Source organism: Mercenaria mercenaria, chromosome 3 (assembly GCF_021730395.1).
Source record: "Mercenaria mercenaria strain notata chromosome 3, MADL_Memer_1, whole genome shotgun sequence".
NCBI classification, from domain to species: Eukaryota; Metazoa; Mollusca; class Bivalvia; order Venerida; family Veneridae; genus Mercenaria; species Mercenaria mercenaria.
Window position 1 is genome coordinate 54,990,661 of NC_069363.1, and position 22,328 is coordinate 55,012,988.

General features: G+C 33.0%; 3 protein-coding genes across 15 annotated transcripts in view; 2 read left to right on the top strand and 1 right to left on the bottom strand.

Moving 5' to 3' along the window:
• The window catches only part of LOC123524698 (focal adhesion kinase 1-like), a 118,641-nt gene extending 111,560 nt beyond the window's left edge, over nt 1–7,081 (top strand). For 10 of the 11 annotated variants that reach the window (XM_053538604.1, XM_053538605.1, XM_053538597.1 and 7 more), the window contains 4 exons: nt 358–413; nt 1,392–1,544; nt 2,618–2,698; nt 3,322–7,081. In XM_053538604.1, the coding sequence (XP_053394579.1) occupies nt 358–413; nt 1,392–1,544; nt 2,618–2,698; nt 3,322–3,534 (503 nt within the window). In that variant the 3' untranslated portion in view covers nt 3,535–7,081. The remainder of the gene's footprint in view (nt 1–357; nt 414–1,391; nt 1,545–2,617; nt 2,699–3,321) is intronic. The other variant, XM_053538598.1, reaches the window with a different exon arrangement.
• Nucleotides 7,082–7,476: 395 nt separating this feature from the next.
• On the bottom strand, nt 7,477–22,230 carry LOC123524700 (PITH domain-containing protein CG6153-like). 3 transcript variants are annotated; one of them, XM_045303106.2, is made up of 7 exons: nt 22,208–22,230; nt 16,349–16,561; nt 14,603–14,646; nt 11,734–11,811; nt 11,247–11,351; nt 10,326–10,434; nt 7,477–9,831 (listed from the first exon to the last, which is right to left on the bottom strand). In XM_045303106.2, the coding sequence occupies exons 2-7, from the start codon at nt 16,541–16,543 to the stop codon at nt 9,730–9,732; spliced, it is 633 nt and encodes a 210-aa protein (XP_045159041.2). In that variant the 5' UTR covers nt 16,544–16,561; nt 22,208–22,230; the 3' UTR covers nt 7,477–9,729. The 3 variants fall into 3 exon arrangements, with proteins under 3 accessions (XP_045159041.2, XP_053394583.1, XP_053394584.1); XM_053538608.1 differs by lacking the exon at nt 22,208–22,230 and adding an exon at nt 18,059–18,126; XM_053538609.1 differs by lacking the exon at nt 22,208–22,230 and adding an exon at nt 18,059–18,120 and having other exon boundaries at nt 16,349–16,550.
• The window catches only part of LOC123524695 (trichohyalin-like), a 74,040-nt gene continuing 73,904 nt past the window's right edge, over nt 22,193–22,328 (top strand). Inside the window, exon 1 of the mRNA XM_053538561.1 lies at nt 22,193–22,304. The gene's annotated coding sequence lies outside the window, so the exon portion shown is untranslated. The remainder of the gene's footprint in view (nt 22,305–22,328) is intronic.

A 22,328-nucleotide genomic window follows, 5' to 3' on the forward strand; every position in this document is an offset into this window, starting at 1 on the left:
CAGATTTGTTTGTAATTTTAAGAGTACAGTTAAACCTGTATAAATAGTCACAAGTATAGAGCAGCCATTTGTCTTAAGTAGCAACATCTGCTATTTCTCATTTTCTAAACTCCAGAGGAAATTAACCTGTGTTAAGCAACAACCTGTCTTAAAAGGCCACTTTATTTCCATCCTTTGACTTTGCTGCTTAAAACAGGTTTGACTGTGCATTCTGAATTGTCTTGATGACAAGCAATGTTTGGAAATGAGAAAAGTGAGCTGTATACAGTCGGGGTAACAGACAGGTAAAGAAACATAGACTGTGTATTTCCCGTATAAATAGGTCAGTGACAATGTGTGTAATGTATATATTTTCAGGTAGTAGAAGTAGCAGTACCAGTGACCATGACATCCCATCATCCACTCCAAAACCTGTAAGTTAATATACCTGTCTCAATTATAGAATGCTGATATTTGCTTCTGTGGCCATGTTTTTAAGGTCACTTACTTTGAATCAATTTTCCATCACTGCTAAGTACAGTTGAACCTGCCTTTGTGGCCACCTATATTAAGCAGCCACTTGCCTTAAGCATTCGGTCAGTTAACTTCCCAAATTGACCTTGTTCTAATTATGTCTTCCACCAAACAGTGGTGTGGGAGACATATTGATTTACTCCAGTCTGTGTCTGTCACAAATCTTGTCTGCACTCTAAATCGAACATTTCTCATCCAATCTTCACCAAACTTGAACAAAATGTGTTTGCCAATAAGTCCTAGGGCAAGTTCGATAACTAGCCAAATCGGCCCAGGCGCTTTGGAATTATGGCCCTTGAAACTTGTTTTTGATAATCAAAGCACTGAAAGTCTGATAAGGCAGTTGAAGTCTTGGTGCATGGTGGACTCATATACTACTGTTCAGATGATTAGGCAGTTGAGGGATACATGCGCTTTCCTTCAAACTTGTCTTAAACAGCCACTTGCCATAAACAGTCTAGACTTTGTCACTGCATTGACTGGATGCTTGATACAGGTTTAATTGTAGTTATACTTTGTTAAGGTCTGGTGGGAAGGAACCATTCAGTTTGTGAAAGATTGTTGGTTCCACACTTGTGTTAGCCAATGATTAAGGGTGCAACATTATTTTATTCTGGTCACCATATTGATGTGAACTTATCATCTGGCCTTAAAAACACAGACAAACTGTCTGAATAGCTGCATTCTCCATAATATATCACACTAGTAGCGAGGAAGTAAACTGATGGATGTGAAATGTCCAGTTAGCATTAGGGCAATAAATTATCATTTTAGTAATTTTATAAAAAAAAAAAAAATGTGACAGAATTTTGATAATGTTGTTTTTAATGAGTGCTATATATTACTGCATCCTCTTATAAATATTTCTGCCATTCCAGTCCATTCCTAGTACTCCAACATTGACGAAAGAGAGTTTAGACCGAAGTAATGATTCCGTGTATGACAGTACAACAGCTGTTGTGAGATCTGTTATGTCGTTATCACAAAAAGCGCCATCCACACGTGCAGATGAACTTGTTGATCTTATCAAGGTTTGTTTTAATTTGTATTCAAAGTTTTATGGCTGCACATGTAGAGTGCCAAAATACAATATAATGATACCCTCATGTACATATGCTCTTGTAAGAACCATTATGATTCTTTTTTCGATACCCACATGTACATGTCCTCTCGTAAGAACCTTTTTGATGATCCTCTTGTATAAACCATTTATGTATCTTCTTGTACGAACCATTTTGATATCCTATGAACCATTCAGCTTAAAGTTTATGAAAAGCACTCCAATGGCAGAGAACATGCCTAAGTTGGAAGTACTATTTCTTCAAGATCTTCCTCATCCTGAGAAACATACATATCTACTTACCCTCTTAAATGCTACAGGCTGTGTAGTGTTTGCGTTGACGAAAAAATGTGTACATTCTTTAATCTACTCCTGTAGTATCTACTGTTTTGTGTTTTCACATTAGAATATCCTGTCAACTTAGTTGTGTCCCCCAAAAGCATCTTTAGCACCGCCTTCTTTCTCATCCTCCAATGTACTAGTAAGTCTGTGTGGTTTTGATATCTTTACAATGAAGTTGAATTGAAAGTCTTGCATTGTCAAGAAGTAATGTGTGACCATACAGTGACAGTTATTGGGGGCACATGTGTCCTATGAATATACATAAAATTTTCTTTTGGGAAGTAACATACTTTTCCATAAACAAAAATATATTGGGGAAAAAGATGGAACTAGGTCTCATTTTTAGCTTGACTATTCGAAGAATAGGGGAGCTATTCTACTCGCCCCAGCATCGGCGTTAGCGTTAGTGTGAGCATCACACAAATGTTAAAGTTTGCGTACCACCCCAATATTTTCAAAGTCTATTGAGATATTGCTTGCATATTTTGCATACTTGTTTACCATCATGACCCCAGTCTGTAAAAAGGAGGAGGCAACTCTATCAAGCATTTTGACTGAATTATGGCCCCTTTTCGACTTGAATATGCTTATTGTAATGTTAAAGTTTTACTCATTGCTTATATTATACTAACAAGCACTGAGAATAGTCGAGCGCGCTGTCCACTGACAGCTCTTGTTATTAAAAATTGTTGATTTTTCTAGGCTGTTGGACTAGAGTTACGTGGATTGTTAGCCAGTGTAGACGAGTATTCACAAGAACTACCACAGACTCAACAAAAAGAGGTAATAATGAAAACATATTACTTTGTAATAAGAATAGTAATAATTTTGTTTCTTAGAAAAATAAGCAAGTGTAAATATTTAAACAATTATTACCTTTCATTTCTTGTAACATTTTTACATGTAGCCAGTTATATTCACCATTAAGGCATTATTTGTACATTTCACACTGACCTCTCTGCAGCTATTTGAAATTTGAAGGGCATTGATAGTTTCTAAAAGTAGACGCCAAAGTTAACCTTATGTTTAGTGTCTTGTCAGATAGGAGCCAGAGCATTTAAAATTCACTTCTATTGTAGTAACTACTTAATTAGTTGCCAGTATATTTTGTTAAGATGTTTAATATTGAACACTTACTTAATATCTTGCCAGTCATTAGTCAAAACTATTACGCAAGCTCCAAAGGACTTATAAGTCAACAGTTTTGACTATTGACTGGCAAGCCATACTATAAGTGGTTTATTACATGACATCATAAATTAATTTTCACATTTTCATTTTCAAAGTCTAGACTTATCAGTTCAGTAAACATGTGTTGAATATAGACTTACTGTGAACTGGTGTTTTATAGAGATCGGTAATATTTTATCTACAGGTATACAGTTTCTTTCTTTCTATTTTTGAAGCAGATTGAAATGGCACAGAAAGTATTGAGTACGGATATGGGAAACCTGATCAGTGCAATGAAGTTAGCGCAGCATTACAGCTCGACAGCAATGGATGGCGAGTACCGTAAAAACATGCTTAAAGCCGCACATGTTATCGCAATGGACTCGAAAAATCTTCTTGATGCTGTGGATAATGCTAGATTGAGTCAGATGTCAAAACCTAATAGATGATCAAAATAAAAGACATGCTGATGTGTTACGGTGCTTAATTTTTTGTGATGGTTAAAATTCTTCAGTGTCCAGCAAAGTCAAGTGTAAGAAAAATAAAATAACCATATTGGAAGGTGTACATGGTCCAATGTATGTAAAATGACAGTATTGGATGGTGTAAAACTAGGCATTTAGCCACAAGAAGTACAAAATTAGATGATACTTGAAGAAAAACTCTGCAAATATGCTCCCTTTCCTAGTGAAAGCATCGACTTTCTCAGGATTAATAAATTTGGGATGATGTTTTAAATAGAACAAAAACAGTAAAAAAATGGAAAATAACAAAAGGCCATGATAACAGTTGTTTGTATGGAAATAGCAGTCTTCATTACAGCCAGTTCAATGCCTGTCTGTTGTGTGTGACTTGTGTACCGAGGGGTAAAACTAGACGCATCCTGTGGTAGAGAGACACAACAATTGAATATGCAAAACATTGTTGAGTAAATCTTACGAAAATGCATACAGTATTGTATCTGTACAAGTGGAAGTATTCTGAGGTCGTCTAGTTTGGAAAGACAGTAATGGCAACATTTCATTAATTAGTTTTTACACAATTCACTCTTTACATAAGCGGGTATATCCTGCTTTTTAAAAATGTATTGGGTCATTACACTATAACCATACATTTTATTTATTAGTGCTGCGTAGAATAACATTTAAAATACAAATTTGGAGCAAAAGTTCCAATATTTCGCTACACAATACTTTCTGGATGTATTTTATTTAAACTATTTATAGATGTAAATAGAAAACCTGTAAAAAAAGCTTATTTTATCCAAACATGGCCTTTCATGGTTCTGTTTGTATTTTAGAGCATATTTTATCTCCATATTTAAGATTGTTAGATTTTATGAAGATGAAATGAGCCGTGCCACGAGAAAACCAACATAATGGGTTTGCGACCAGCATGGATCCAGACCAGCCTGCGCATCCACACAGTTTGGTCAGGATCCATGCTGTTCGCTTTCAAAGTCTATTGCAGTTAGAGAAACAGCGAACAGCATGGATCCTGACCAGACTGCGCTGGTCTGGATCCATGCTGGTCGCAAACCCACTATGTTGGTTTTCTCATGGCACAGCTCAAATTAAGCTTTCCTGTGGGAAGGTTGAAAGCAGTTAGTCATTCTGAAGCTATTTTGAATAGCTGTTTTCCAAGTTCTTATATAAGCATGTCTACAGTTGGAAATCAAAACAATATGTAAACTTTCTTTTTACATATTTGATCAAGTAAAGAAATGCGTTTCTAAGCCTACAAACACAACTGAGTTCTTGTTTGTACAAACATAGTAACTATATTTCTCGTAGTAACAGTAATACTGAAGAAGTCATGAGTTATTGTAATCATCAACGTAAAAAGTGTGAAACCTAGACTTTAAATGCTAAATTTTCTTTTGGGTCTGTCAGTGTCAAATTAGCACCGAGTAATGAAACGGTATATTATGTAGCTGTAGACATCTGTGCAAAATTTATTAGTAAAGCTGTGCTAAAACCAAAGTTACAACAACTTGAATATTTGTCAGTCTTTAATCTTGAAGTTTCAGGTTTTAAAACATTGATGAATACTTGTCAAGCTCATTCCTTGGATAGACAGAATGTTATTGACAATTTAACAGAAGACAGTGTTAAGATTTTAATTCTCCACCTCTTATTCTAGTTGGGAATTGGTCATTTCCTAGCTCAGGAAAGGCCAGCACAGAAATACGGTGTAATTGAAAATGTATACAACCTTTCCAAATGAAGCAGGTATGTTTTTCTACTTGAAAAGCACAAATCACTTGTATTATGGGGAATTAAATATGCTTATACATTGCATTTGTCTCACTCATGACTGCCTCGTAATAATTTTGTATATAAATTTTTCAAACAGCAACCATAGATGTTCATTGATCATACGATATTACTATTATTGATATTGATACTGGGTATTCAGATCTGGCTTTACATACAACTTTTAGTCATATTTTACAGATATATAAATACTGTATAGCTGTGTATAAATGCTAAAAGCTATATGCCTGGCAAATTAATCTGGATTACACTGTCCTTGCACTGAAGCTGAAATTACACTCTTATACTTACAAGTTATAAGTAATGAAAATTTGTTTTTCAGTATAATTGAGATATCTGTATGTTTTTGGTTCAAATACAATCAATGCAAACGCGAGATAGTTTATGTTTCCACATCTGTACTACTTCTAAGGTCCTTGTTACATAAATGAGTATGCTTTCATGTGCATCATAAACTGAGTAACATTCAGTAACCATAGTATACTTGCTCCTGAGGAAATTACAAAAAATGAAAGTACTGACACAAGAAATTTTCATATTGCTTAACCTTTAGCCTGCTGGCGGCAAGTGACTCTGCCTTTGCGACCAGTGCAGACCAAGATCAACCTGCACATCCGTGCAGTCTGATCATGGTCTGCACTGTTCGCTATTCAGTCAGTAAATTTTCAGTGAACACCCCCTCAAATATTAAACGGTACTGCCCAAATTGAATGATAGACCAGTCCATTTTAGAAATTTAGCAGGCTAAGGGTTAAAGATCCTTATCTATAAGTTTCTTAACCTCAGTATTAATCTTGTTTTAAAACTTTCTGTATAACGACATCCGCATATTTTCCTATTGATTAAGAGCCAGTTAAGGCAACATAAACATAAGCTTGTGATATCTCACTGAATACTACTCATATATACTGATTCCAGCTTTATATTTTTATACTGTTGCTCAAATGTTCGATGTATAGTTTGCATAAATGTAAGTAGACAACGCCTAGTCAAATGCATCTTTGATTGTAACATTACTAGTACACTGCAGTGAATCCATTTACCGGTACTTGTGCTTCGATGGATTATAATGATACACAAGTCATGTCTGTCTAAAACAGTAAATATATCGCAGATGGAACTTGTTTATAGATTTCATGTCGAACTGAAATTATCTCGATAATTCAGAATGTACAGTTGAACTTCGTTAACCCAAACTCGACAGGACCAGCAAAATTTGTTCGAGTGATTGGTTGTTCGAGTTACCGAACAAAATTCATTATACAGGGATTTTTCCGGGACCTGACGACGAGTTCGAGAGAAGGGTGGTGTACGAATTATCTGAGTTCGAGTTAACGAAGTTTGACTGTATACACAAAGGGGATGTCGACATAAACTATGAATCATTTCAATGTTTTAGTTGTACATGCTTCTATATTTAGACTAGTATTGACTAAAAATATTACTGTCCACAGGGTTTCAGTTTAAATTCCGTAACATGTTTAATTGTATTTTAAAACAGATAGTTCAACTGGTTAAACAGAGAATATGTGTTATTCATAGTTAGAGAAGCACTACTGTTCATGTTGCTCATGAACTGGTATATTCAGAGCCATAAAGGGAGGTAATAATTTTTACTGTATTAATGATATATTCAAACCCGAGCCAGATATATGGAATCACAGTAGAAAAATTAGAAATAACAAGGTTCTGATATATTTATGTTCATAACCAAAAATATGGTTGCCACATTATAAACGAGGTCATCATGACCTTTGATTTTAAACCAGTTCTCAAGGTCTTGAAAATTATGTCTAAATATATGAATGGGAGGGGCTTTTATTCGTTGCTATCAGTGATTAACTTTACATTCTACTTGGTATAATGACACATTGTGATATGTAACATTTTCTGTCTACTAGAACATTTCTCTTGGGGGAATACCCAGATTTTATGTTTGTTAGTATATTTAAGTGTATATTTAGTACCAACAGTTTTTATGTCCATTATTGTAGTTATGGTAACATTTTCTGTGAATATTTTTATTGATGTATAAATAGGATCATGCCTTTTACAAGTAAAGCATTGCAAAACTGTTGTTGAATTAAAATGCAATATTAAAATACTAAAACAAGATCAGTTGTTTAGAGTTTTATTTTCAATAATTGGTATTGGATTTCAGCAAAATTACATTGTGCAAGTAAACTACATTGTTTTAAAAAAAACATCATTCCCTCTAACCCACGATGTTGAAGACAGAATAACACAGTTTCTGATTAAAGCAGTAACTCACTGAACAAATGTAAGGAGCATGAAGCTCTATACACTCTGGCTCTCTATTTGTAAATACAGTAACTGCTTCACTATCGCGTAGTCAATATATAGTGTGTATTGAATTATAAAAACACAGGCCTGGAACAGATGCACCTGAATAGTTCCATACAATACCTATAGAAAGTGATGTATAGATAACAAAACACAAAACAAAATGCAATCACAGTAGTGATGGTAAACCTGAACCAAGAAATGGGGATCAGGCCTCATGTTCACAAAACATTTTTCAGTCTTGGATGAGTTTGAGTTTGAAATTTTGGTATCAGTTTTGCTACAACTTTAAGATTAAATTCCAACTGAGACTGGCCTTCAGTACTGAGTTGTCACTTTAATAATAGTTATTAAATTCAAATTCAGTTTTAAACATGCAATTTAGATATAAATGACATGAAGTTTCATTATCAAACTCTGTCCATACTGAAAATGTTTTGTGAACATAGGGGTCAGGAGCTCTTTCCTATACGGTAACTCCTCCTGACATACACTTGGGTACAAATGCTGTGTGACTTTTACACCCGACATGCAAAAGCAAATCAACAGTGAAACTTACAGAATTGGACCATCTGTATCTTACACTATCCTCCTGCATGTAACCAGCAACAACTATATATAAAATATGATTAGACAACACAGGTGTAAACTAATTCTCATTTCAATAGTCGGGTCATCAGACTGCCAACGAGAGCTGTTGATCGGACAGCATGCTCTACTATTAGAAAATGTTTGCCAATAGAGAAGAGAAAAGGCAAAAAAAATGTGAATGCAACAACAAAGGTTTGTTTGTCTTCTTAATTGCATGACGAAGGTGGTGGTGCAATGCAAGGACGGAGGTGTGCCAGTAAACCAGGAGTCAAAATTTGGAGAAGAAGGAGCATGAAAAAACAAATTGCCAGGGTAGGGACAACTGACCCTTAACCAAAAAGACCAATCCTTATGTGGGATTGTGCAATTATAGAGGCACTAGTAAACAAGAAACAGTGGAATTTAAAAGCTTGTCATAATAAACACCATCACAATATCTGACCCCAGTGACATTTAGCTTTAGGGTAACCAAATCTTAATGAGATGTTGATCCCATCCTTATGTGAGGTTTGACATTTACAAAGGCAGTAGTTTAGAAAGTATAATGGAACTGAGTTGCCTGCCATAAAACTTTAACCCGACTGCTACAGCAATGCCAATGCTGGGGCGAGCACAATAGCCCTCCTTAGTCTTCGGACAGTCAAGTTAGGAATGGTTGGAAAATGACTTCAATATATTGGAAAAAGTTAATATAAGATTTTGTACTGAATTAGGGCAATGTGTTTGTTCTTACCAGATGTGCGTGTTCCAGGTTAACGTCTTTTTCAAGAATTTTTCAGTCATATAAACAACAGTGTCTACTTATAGCAGTGAGCACAATGCCCTGTTTATAGTGCCGCCTCACTGTGATATCACGCCATAGACACATGACATGATATCCCACTGTTACCAGATATCTTACATATCTGAGATACCTCTAACAGTTCACAGGCAGAAGAAAAAGTCCATAATATTAACGGATGACAAAAAACATCTCTTATTTCCTTTATATGCTCTAAATCAGGTCCTATAATTACCTTATAACCAAAAGAATCAAAGTACATTTAAACATAGTATTAAAACATGAAAATAATAAAGGGACAATATACGACAGAAGAGAACGTTTGAGTTGTTATATACATGTGTGAGTAGATATTGAAGAAAGATAGATAAGACAGGAACAGAAATGAAGAATGAGAAAAGGAAGAAATGAGACAGAGTTGATGAAAAATGAATAAAATTCATTCTGATAACACATTTAATTTTTTTTTAATGAACAACATTATTTGAAAACAAATTCAAAAGTCTTTGCATGCTTTGAAATAACTAACTAACTGTTCATCTTCTCACTTTTAGATGAGATAACTCTTTGACTTAGTCATAAAAACGTACTTAAAAGAAGTTATGTTTCCACAAGGTTTGGCAACAGAGATAAGGAACAGGAATTGAATATCCGGTTTTCCATTCAATGTCACAGTTAACTGTATATTCTGTTCACTGTATGGCATGACTAACATTGTCAAATAAATTAGTTTTATGATCAGCAACATTTGGTGTACTTTCATATGTGCATATTGTAACTTCATGTCTGTGTGCCTGAAAAATAAAATAAACATACTTAGTTTGGTTTTACACTATCAGTAAACACTTAACATAACTTGTAAACACTATGTTATTTTTCAATTTATCTTAAACTGAACATTTTTAATCCTGTAAGCATGTATATACAACTTACGTTCTGAAATGTAACATTAAGAGTTCCTAGATGGCTTAACCACATTAGCTGTCACTACTATGTGAATGACAACCAGTAAACATGGAACCTGCAACCTTAGGAGGTATGCCTGAGGTGGGTTCCAGTCCATGCTGTCCTGGTTATGAACAGGCACCTTAACCACTCCACCACCAGTCCAATAATGCCTGTAGTTTGAATAAATCATGCAGAATATTGGAAAATCCAAGAGACTTAAGCATTAAGTAATTTTTTTCTTATTTTTTTTTTCCAAACAGCAATTTTGCAGACTTTTCTTCTGACTGTGAACTTGTATTAAAACAGGTAATTACGGTTAATACTAAATATACTACAGTACCTGTGTAAAATCTCCTTTCAGACCAATATAGTAAACCTTAGATGTTTCACCACCAAAATTAGAGGGAAAATGTAGGGATATACATTCACATTGATTGAACCGTGTCACCCTGAAATAAGCAAAAATACAGTGATACACCGCTTACTTGAGCTCTGACAGTCTGAGTACTACGGGTGATTCAACATGTAGTTCTCTACTGTTTCACTTATGTTTACTATGTTTGAAACCTCGTGTAAGTCGAGCATTTTGTTAATTCTCTTGCAACTCTGATCACTCCATGTTTTACTGCAGTATACATTTATACAGTTGTACCTGCTTCAGCAACACCTGTATTAAGCAGCCACTAGCCATAAGCAGCAAGTCATCTTACTTCCCTAATTGGCATTTTATTCATATTTCTAGCAGGCACCTGCCATTAGAAAAAACACTATGTCACACCCTTGACTGTCGGCTTAATACAGGTTTGACTAGAAACATTTACTGATAAATCATTAAAAACAGATGGGCTTTCTCTGGTTTAATGCCTTTAGCTTCCATATTTAAATCAAATTTTGGAAATGGTAGATTAATCTTAGCAGAAGATTACTCATTAAATGTTGCTATTTTTTTAGCTGACAAATGAACCAGTTTTGTTGTTTTAACACAACTGCTGAAGATGAAATTGGCAGTTACTTTCTGAGAACTGGTTAGTACCAGTACAGAATCAAATCCAGGAACACTGGTTAGGTTAACTGCCTGCCTTTACATAACTGAAATACTGTTGAAAAATGATGCTTTAACCCAAAATATGCAAGCCTGTATTTAGAGATCACCTGTCATCAAAGTTGTCCCAATAGTGGTCTATACAGCCTGGTTTGACAGTTTTGTTTAACAAAAGCAGTGAAGAAAGCATTGTTTAAGTAGTAACACAAGCACACATACTTTGTTGCATATTCTATCTCTCCATTATGATCTGGTGCCAGCTCAAATTCTTGGTCTGGTTTACTTGCAGTATCATCAAATGTCATATTAGGACGATTTTTAAATCTGAAATAGTCATAAATCATACCGACTGAACAGAAATGAATTACACTGACTGAAATAAAGTTCAATCTAATTTTGAGTGCACAACAGATAAAGAATTCAAATTATTAGATTTGAGGGCCACTTGTCTGCAATCTTGACCTTGCAGATACAGACCTGACTCTTCAACCTGACATACCTCCTTACACAGAACATTTGTATAAAGTTCCGTTTGAATTTCTTGCATTGGTTAAAAGCTATAGCTGAGAGAAATAGTGTTTTATACAGAAAGATGAACTAACTAACTGAAAGCACCTGCTTCCTTCCGAGACAGAGAAATTACTATAATATTATTTAACACTGTTAGTATTTACCTGTGATTAAATTGAAAATGTGATTCACTTACAATCTCATTTTATTAGGATGTGTGTCCTCTTCACCACCTATAATTATTATACCTTTTAACTTCACACTGCCAGTAAATCTATATACAAGAAAGAATACTACTCTAACTATGACGAATGTAAAGTTTATTATACACATTTCTACATAATTGAGCCGCGCCATGAGAAAACCAACATAGTGGCTTTGCGACCATCATGGATCCAGACCAGCCTGCGCATCTGCGCAGTCTGGTCAGGATCCATGCTGTTCGCTAACAGTTTCTCTAATTACTATAGGCTTTGAAAGCGAAACAGCATGGATCCTGACCAGACTGCGCGGATGCGCAGGCTGGTCTGGATCCATACTGGTTGCAAACCCACTATGTTTGTTTTCTCATAGCGTGGCTCATATAAAATCAACAAGCTAGACTTCTGTTCCTGGTCACTATAATTAAAGGTTATCAGTGTTGAGAAATATGCACAAGCTCTGCAGTGGAAATATTTCATCTACACTTATTGTTATTATGTAAATTTTATAAATTTGTTCTTTATCTGAGTAAAACTGAAAATTTTATTATCATTATTATTATACCAGATTTACATATATATGAACTTTTTAACACAACAACACACACCAAACTGAATTCATAATATGTATGACAGACAATATGCACAGGATATGTCAGTTTGAACATCTATAAGGGAAAACATTCATGTTTGAGGTTTCATTGTAACTTACCGGTAGTGGAGTTCAAAAATGAGTATGTAATAACTAGAACTGTCACAGGAGTGACTGATACCCCCACCATACGGTCTTGTCACAGAAGAATGGCAACCATAAGGAATCTTAAAAATACTTTGGAGTACTTCATCCTGGGCTTCCACATATAAGAAATACTAGTATAATACTAGTATAGTAATACTAGTAAATATATTAAATCTCTAATATTAGAGATACACTAAAAGTGAATACAAAAAAGTGTCTTACCGACCCATGTTACCACGGAAAAATGTTTTTACTTTTTACATAGGACTTATAATAAAAAAGTTAGAAAAATACCTAAAATATTGAAAATCTAAAAATAAGATTTCTAAAAATAGACTAATTCCTGGAATTTAAGGGGAAGAAACTCAGTACAACGGTTAAAAAAAGGTTACTTCCCTTTGGCTCTAAGCCAATCAGAATGAGATATAGTGAAAATACATCAAAATTAACCTTAAATTCTAGGTAAAAGGGGACACAATTCAAGAAAAATAGTGTCAGAGTTATGCACCTTGTGTCATATGATGTGGGTGATGAGGTGGAACATCTATTTTAAGTCTGAATCAAATCCATTCAGTAGTAATTGAGATATAGTGAAAATACATCAAAATTAACCTTAAATTCTAAGTAAAAAGGGGCATAATTCATGAAAAATTGGTGTCAGAGTTATGCACCTTGTGTCATATGATGTGGGTGATGAGGTGGAACATCTATTTTAAGTTTAAATCAAATCCATTTTGTAATAATTGAGATATAGTGAAAATACATCAAAATCAACCTTAAATTTAAAGTAAAAGGGGACATAATTCATAAAAAATTTATGTCAGAGTTAAGCACCTTATGTCACATCATCTGGGTGATGAGGTGGAACAACTATTTTAAGTTTGAATCAAATCCATTAAGTAATAACTGAGATATAGTGAAAATACAACAAAATTAACCTTAAATTCTAAGTAAAAGGGGACATAATTCATGAAAACTTGGTGTCAGAGTTATGCACCTTGTGTCACATGATGTGGGCACATGATGTGGGTGATGAGGTGGAACATCTATTTTAAGTTTGAATCAAATCCATTCAGTAGTAACTGAGATAAAGTGAAAATACATCAAAATCAACCTTAAATTCTAAGTAAAAAGGGGCATAATTCATACAAAAAAATGGTGTCAGAGTTATGCACCTTATGTCACATGATGTGGGTGATGAGGTGGAACATCTATTTTAAGTTTGAATCAAATCCATTTAGTAATAACTGAGATATAGTGAAAATACAACAAAATTAACCTTAAATTCTAAGTAAAAGGGGACATAATTCATGAAAACTTGGTGTCAAGAGTTATGCACCTTGTGTCACATGATGTGGGTGATAAGGTGGAACATGTATTTTAAGTTTGAATCAAATCCATTTGGTAATAGGTTAGAGACCACCAATTGTTTTCCCATAGACTTACATTGTAACATTATGGCGTGTACGGCCTTCCATACATCGAAACATGTATATCTTATTACAAGTTTTTCAAGAACTATCTTAGTTCTACCAAAATATCGGACGAAAAACATATGAATAGTGATACTTTATTTAAGAAATTTTCGTTTGAATGAGATGACCCCCTGTTTACATCACTGACATGGCGGGAGAAATTCGTCTGATAAAACTTTTTTTCAATACACATAAAATGTAGCAAATTTTGTCAAAATGTATAATAAAATACTGTAAATGCAGTGAAAAAATATCAATTTTGAAAAAATAATCACTTCCTGGGTTTGTTTACATGACTAACCAATCAGAACGCACAGACGTTACCTTATTCCCAGGTATACACTTACCTCATTCCCAGTAAGTTCCCTGTACTTTTTTGAATTGGTGGTCTCTGACCAATAACTGAGATAATAGATTTCGGGACGGGACGGGACGGGACGCGACAAAACTGACTCCTATTTACCCCCCTCAAACATGTTTGGTGGGGGTATAATTACATTTATAAAAGAAAACTGAAGATTTTTTGCACAACAAACTAATGTTTCAATTTTCGGACAGTATTGCAGATGCACATTAATGTTTTTTCTATGGAAGATAAACTACAAAACCACTTTTTATAAGACAAATTTTCCACAAAAAAAGTCAACTTACGGAATATTAAATAACAACTCCTCATCACAATCACTCTCAACAAACTGGAAAAGATAAATGTGCACAACTATCGGTATAATATTTTTATATGCTTTTTTTTTTTGAAATGAGATTTAAATATATTTTTAACTGTAATCTTTTCTCCCTTTGACCAACTTTAGACATACAACAAAGCAAATATTCTGAAGATGAAATTTATAGAGAATAATGTGTTTTCTCATTTTTTTTTTACCTTTCTTACCTGTGTTGAAGTCACCAGTAGGCTAGGGAAAACTTTAATTAGAATACAATAAAGGTCTCCAGCCATTCAGTGATTGATTTCTTTATATATTAAAGTGGTACTGGTACTGATGATAAACCCGAACAGAAAATGAGGTTTTTTACCTGTAACTTTTTTATTTCTGCAAATTGTAATCAATGGTTGGTATCAAAATAAAGCTTAACCTTTACTGAAAACTTTACATGATTCAAATTTATATTTAGTAAGCAAACTCACACGAAGTGAGGCCCTGAAAGGGGTATGTAAAAAAGGGACTGTTGAATGTTGACTGACGATAAATTCGAACACTTTGTCATTTATAAAATTTTTTTGGTATTATTATATTGAAACTTTCCCCAAAAAGCTGCAACAGTCATTCCTGATCAGGTAATGAAAAGTTACCAAATGCCAGGCCTTCATGTTTCGACAGTGAGCATGCGCAAAAAACACCCTCTTCCCCAGTAATTTTGGATAAATATTTTTTAAACAAATTTACATAAGTCATTTATTTATACAGAATATTTACCAATTTTGTTTTTGTTTACACCAGTTGGTGTTGTAAGTGGAAACTTTAAGATGGCGTGTTCAATTTTATAAATAACTGATTGCAATCGAATATTTCCAAGGTGTTCGACTTTATCATCTGTCCGGGTTTATCATCAGTACCAGTACTGAATATCGGACTGGTTCACAATTGCAAACGGTCTTTCACAATTTTCAAATTGGGTCCACCGGACACATTCACAATTGGTGCGAAAACCTCTAAAAATAGTAGAAAAACAAAAAAAAAGCTGCAAGTTTAAAGTTATTCATTAGAACATAAAAAAGCATTATTTCATGGCGGCTGCCATGTTTGCAATGCTGTATCACGCATGTGGGAAACACGATTACTATGATTAGAGTATGATGTAATTGGGTACCCAAGAGGGCAAAATTTTCTGCGACTCGTGAGATAGGGCTAAAATCTGGAAGGTGGATCGATTTGTCTATAGCTCAGTAAGAGTTGAAGAAGTTTGTTATCAACTTTTGCAAGGAAATCAAGATTTGTTATGTTCGTCACTCTATATTATCGACACTTGAACGTTACTTCATAGTGCATTTGGGTATGAAACGTTAATCCATAGTGCATTTAGGTACGAATCTGGTATGAATCATTTAAATGGTGTCCTCATATGTTTTGGAATAAATATATGAATGTAAGTTTTAGATACCTATCTTTTCACACCAATATATTCACACTCAATCATTAAACATTTTGATTCACAAAGTATTAAAAAAATTCAAAATTAAGGGGAAAAATCACAATTTTGAGAGAAACAACACTAATTTTCATAATTTTTCCGGTACCGGACCCCGGAATGATTCACAATTTTGAGAAAAAAATCACTGTCATTTAACTTTGTTCTGATACTAGGAAAGCATGATGTCAACAATGCTCATTGGAAATGACTCAACCAGACCACTGTTGCAACAAAACAAAAAGTAACCTTTTCTTTGTCCATTCGTTGATCCCAAGGTTTGAACACAAATTTGCCTGATCCATCCTCTGCTTCATTCAGACATTGAACCCTCTCTGTATCAATTTTTAGATACAGACTATAAGCAGCAGCTCTATCCTCATCAGTCACATGATCATGGTCATGACCTTCACATCCCCCATGACTGTGACCGTGACCCGACATGGCTTATCTGAAAGGATACTGTAAGGGAAAAATGGGAGCTAAGAACTCCGACAAAAAAAAACAAATAATACAAAATAAAAAAAACAAACAGGAAATTTATTTGGGGCCAAAGACCACAACACGCTTTAGAGGCTGAGAAAAACAATAATTTAATACATCATTTGGTGCGTATGGTGGATTATTTCTGCCACGAGATAGCTAGGTAGCTATCACGATAATTTGTCAACTTCCCGGGAAATATGTGCATTTTTTCTGAAAACATTTAAGGAATGAATAATATTTTCTAGTTATATTTTCATTCATTTCCTGAAAACGTTTTAGCGCAAAATTTCGGGTATTAAAATGCTTGAAACTGCCACAAGTTGCTCGGTAACTATCACGATAATATTTTTAACTTTTCAGCAAAGCTGTGCATCTTTCTGAAAACATTGTCGCAATAATTAATTATAATTTATTTTTTCTGGACATGCCTCAAAATTTATTTCCAGGAAACTTTAAGCTATATATTGCGATAAACTTTTCAGAAAAATGAAATTTCGAGATAATTTCTGAAAGTATAGAGAAAGTTAATCTAGCTAATAAATGGCAGTTGTGGGCATTTAGACAAAATGTATCGAGAAAAAAATGTAAATTATCGCCATAATAGGAGAGATCGCCCTGACGTCACGCATCAACACCTGTTTATCTGACGGTGGGCAAAACAAATATTTTTACATCGTTTATGTATGGGATCGGAATTTTTAATTTCTAATAACTTTTTCGTTCATTTATGGATTTTAAAAATTCAAAAAGCTTTGAAATGCTTACGATTTTCATATTTTTATATTCAAATAACTTTTGAAAATTAATAACCGTTTTAAATGGCATATGATTTTAATAGCGGCGTATCGATGCTCCAAACTTTTAGAAAAAACACTGTAAGTTAAGCGTTCATAATTAATCGAATTTGTTTCGAAATAAAAATTAAAAGTTATCAATAGATTGCTTGTTTTATATCCTTTCCATTGATAAAAAAATTATTGATATCATTTATGATTTAAGAAAGTTTAAGCCGTTAGAAAAACATCAATGTTTACAAAAAAACTTGGACGCTCGGCGACAGCCCACCCGGTCTTTGTCTTATCAGTTCTAAAAATAGAATATACAACGGATTTGTATACAATTACGATCTCTCCTATATTTCCAGGATTGAGATAATCTTTTCAGAAAACTTTGTTTTAAATAAAGATAATTTTTTGAATTATCGTGATAGCTACCTAGCTATCTCATGGCAGAAATATGCCACCATAGGTGAGTAAGCATAAATCTCATCACAGTATTTAACTATTTTTCAAGACCAGTTACCTTTTCACAACTGAACATCCAGATTGTTAGTATCCGAATATGTATTCATTATAAAATATTGACAACACGCGATTTTTGGACAATGACACACTATGTCTTATATCAAATAAATTAAGATTTATAAAAATATTATTCATCAGGAATATTTTCATTATACTAATAAAAGAAAACCTTTGTAAAACTGTAGATTCTTTCAGAAAAAATCTGAAGAAAATAAACGGTGCAGGTAAGGGTATGACTGAATAGCGAAATCTAGTAGATTTCGCGAAATCTAATCAAATTAGCGAAATCTAGACATAAAATGTAAACTAATGAATATTTTTAAAAATCCTTTTAAGCTTTTGTTAAAAGTGTAAATCTACGTATGCATGCCAATTTTCAAGAAAAAATATTTATATTTAGATCTAGGGTGGTTTTGAAGCGAAAAACGTATACGGGTCTAGATTTCGCCCGATTCTACATGCGCGGAAATCTCAAGTGTCAGGCAAAATCAAGATATAAAATCTAAAGTGATAAATTTTCTTTCTAAATCTTTTTAGGTTTTTATTAAGAATATATTTATAAGTTTGCATGTCAATTTTCAAGAAAAAATATTTATATATAAGGTGGTTTTGAAACGAAAAACCTATACGGGTGATGATTTCGCCAGAGTTTATATGGACAGAAATTTCAAGTGGCAGGCAAAATCTAGACATAAAATTTAAACTAATGAATATTTTAAAAATCATTTTAAGCTTTTATTAAAAATATAAATTTACGTGTGCATGTCAATTTTCAAGAAAAAATATTTATATTTAGCGTTTTTTTGAAGCGAAAACGTATACTGGTCTAGATTTTCGCCCGATTCTACATGTGCGGAAATCTCAAGTGTCGGGCAAAATCAAGATATAAAATCTAAAGTGATGAATTTTCTTTCTAAATCTTTTAGGTTTTTATTAAGATATATTTATAAGTTTGCATATCATTTTTCAAGAAAAAATATTTATATATAAGGTGGTTTTGAAACGAAAAACGTATACGGGTGATGATTTCACCAGAGTTTATATGCGCAGACATTTCAAGTGGCAGGCAAAATCAAGACATAAAATTGAAAGTGATGGATATTTTTTGAAAATCATTTAAAGGTTTTATTCAGAATAAATAGCTACGTGTGCATGTCTATTTTCAGGAAAAAATATTTATATTTAGTATGATTAATAACATATAATGATGTTGATTTCGCCCGGTTTTATATGCGCTGAAATCTCAACTGAATGGCAAAATCATACCTTAAAATTTTAAGGAATGAGAGTTGTTTAAAAAAAAATCCTTGTGAGCTTTTATTAGGAATATATTTCTACGTGTCCATTTTAAGTTTCAAGAAATAATAATAATTAGTGTGGCTTTGAAAAGAAAGCCTATGAATTTGCCTGATTCTATATGCGCAAAACTCTCAAGTGTCAGACAGAATCGAGACATGTATTCTTAGGTAATGAATATTTTAAACCTCCTTTTGAGCTTTTATTCGGAATGTATTTCTACCTGTCCAAGTCAAATTTAAAGAAAAAATATTAATATTTAGCATGGTTTTGAAAAGAAAATCCTATAAGAGTGTTCCTTTCATCCTATTCTGCGCGGAAAGCAAAATCAAATCGTTAATTATAAGTTTGTATTATTTATTATATAATTCCACATTTTATGTCGAAAAATAGTATTGTTTTGTATAACGTATATGGGTGTATCTTGATGCATTATTCCAATATTAAATCTAAATTGGGTTTTAAAGTTGCTACTTATTTTCATAATAATCTGGTAATTTAATCAAATAAGGAAGGTATGATAATAATTGGACCGTGTTGCAGTGGGACAGTGTTACATGCAATGCACGCGGTGGCAATATACAACACAATACACAAAGCTTTTATCAGGAATATAAATATACGTTAGCATGTCAATTTTCAAGAAAAAATATTATATTTCTGGTGGTTTTGAAGCGAAAAACACAATTATACGGGCCTAGATTTCGCCCGATTCTATATGCGCGGAAATCTCAAGTGACAGGTCATAAAATTTAAGGATGGATATTTTTGAAAATCCTTCTAAGCTTTTATCAAGAATATATTTCTATGTGCGCATGTCAATTTTCAGGAAAAAGTATTTATATTTAGTATGATTAATAAACGAAAAACTTTTACGGATGTTGATTTCGCCAGAATTTATATGCGCTAAAATCTCAACTGAGAGGCAAAATCAACTCTTTTAAGTTTTAAGGGATGAAATTTCAGTCGTGTAATTTAAATATTATTAAAAATATCGCAGTTATAGTCGTGACCGGTTTTAAAAGTCTATGAGTGTATAATCAGTACACTAATATTTAAACATCACTTGGATTTGAAATTAAGATTTCAACATGACGAAAATAATCCCAGATGTATCTAAATAATGCGATTGTGTTTTACGCTCATTCCAACAATTTTCACGGAACTGCAATCCGTTGATATACAGAGTCTATAATTTTCTACAAAAATTTGATTTCTGTAAGTTAAATATTTCTAATCTTACCTCACAGAAGATACAACGGTCGTCACACTGGTCGGCACATACAGTTGATTAGTTAATCAAATTAAATTTAATCCAATTAGTTAAGCGGGGGGTAAACGATAATTTAATTAAAGGTGGTTTTCTCACACGTTTAAAGAGGTGCGAAATGCAGCAGGTAATCATTCGGTCAAAATTGTGCCGATTTATATCATCCGACAATTATTAGTTTATTATGTGACAAACAGTAATTATTTAGATTTGCAATTTATTTTTCATTAAACACATTTTCCATATGAAAACGTCTTTCTAAGAATTAAATTGAAGTTAAATGTTTAGGATATGGCCCATTTTCTTAATGTCATTCATATATGCATTCTTTCTCCAATCATTGTTGAATACAATCTCTTTCAGGTATTAAAAAATTTAGATGATGATTGATAAATATGACACGTGCAAACATAATTATATTCTCAATAACGGCTCAACACGATTTTAATAAATAATGCAAACTTTTAATTTTTCGAGTTGATTTTTTTTTTCGCGCAGAATAGGACGAAATCCACACTCGCATAGGATATTCTTTTCAGAACCTTGCTAAATATAAATATTTTTTCTTGAAAACTGACATGCACACGTAGAAATGTATTCTTAATAAAAGCTTAAAAGGATTTTAAAAAGTATTCATCACTTTAGATTTTATGTCTTGATTTTGCCTGTCACTTGAGATTTCTTCGCATATAAAATCTGGCGAAATCAACATCCATATACGTTTTTCGCTTCAACACCACCTTAAATATAAATATTTTTTCTTGAAAATTGACATGCAAATCTATATTTTTATTCCTGATAAAAGCTTAATAGGATTTTAAAAATTATTCACTACTTTAAATTTTATGACTTGATTTTGCACGTCACTGACCATCTGGCAAAATCAACATCCGTATATATTTTTCGTTTCTTACTAATACTTAGTATAAAAAATTTTTCTTGAAAATTGACATGCACACGTAGAAATATATTCTTAATAAAAGCTTAAAAGGATTTTAAAAAGTATTCCTCACTTTAGATTTTATGTCTTGATTTTGCCTGTCACTTGAGATTTCTTCGCATATAAAATCTGGCGAAATCAACATCCGTATACGTTTTCGTTTTAAAACCAAACTTTATATAAATATTTTTTCTTGAAAATTGACATGCACACGTAGAAATATATTCTGAATAAAAGCTTTAAAGGATTTGTTTTAAAAATCATCAATTTAAATTTTATGTCTTGATTTTACTTGTCACTTGAAATTTCTGCCCATATAAACTGTGGCGAAATCATCACCCGTATACGTTTTTCGTTTCAAAACCACCTTATATGTAAATATTTTTTCTTGAAAATTGACATGCAAACTTATAAATATATTCTTAATAAAAACCTAAAAATAGTTAGAAAGAAAATTCATCACTTTAGATTTTATATCTTGATTTTGCCTGACACTTGAGATTTCCGCGCATGTAGAATCGGACGAAATCTAGACCCGTATACGTTTTTCGCTTCAAAAACACCTTAAATATAAATATTTTTTCTTGAAAATTGGCATACACACGTAAATTCATATCTTTAATAAAAGCTTTAAACGATTTTTAAAAATATTCATTAGTTAAAATTTTATGTCTAGATTTCGTTAATTTGATTAGATTTCGCGAAATCTACTAGATTTCGCTATTCAGTCATACCGTGCAGGTAATATACTTTCTGTAAAAGAGAGATATGCTATTTTGAAAGTGTTATTTTTGTACGATTTATAGTGCTACCTTATCAAATATATATTGTCTGTGATTACATATTTAAAGATAGATAGATATTACAACAATTGAATGGACAAAAAATGAGAATAGTTGTATTTCATAGGTATGTTATTTTTACTGTTTGAGA

Coding starts and splice junctions, on each gene's coding strand:
- LOC123524700 (XM_045303106.2), bottom strand. CDS start 16,543: ATGTCGGGTCACGGTCACAGTCATGGGGGATGTGAAGGTCATGACCAT. Junction 11,812..14,602: donor GAGTTGTTATTTAATATTCC/GTAAGTTGACTT, acceptor TCTTGTATATAG/ATTTACTGGCAGTGTGAAGT. Junction 9,832..10,325: donor TGAAAGGAGATTTTACACAG/GTACTGTAGTAT, acceptor TTTATTTTTCAG/GCACACAGACATGAAGTTAC.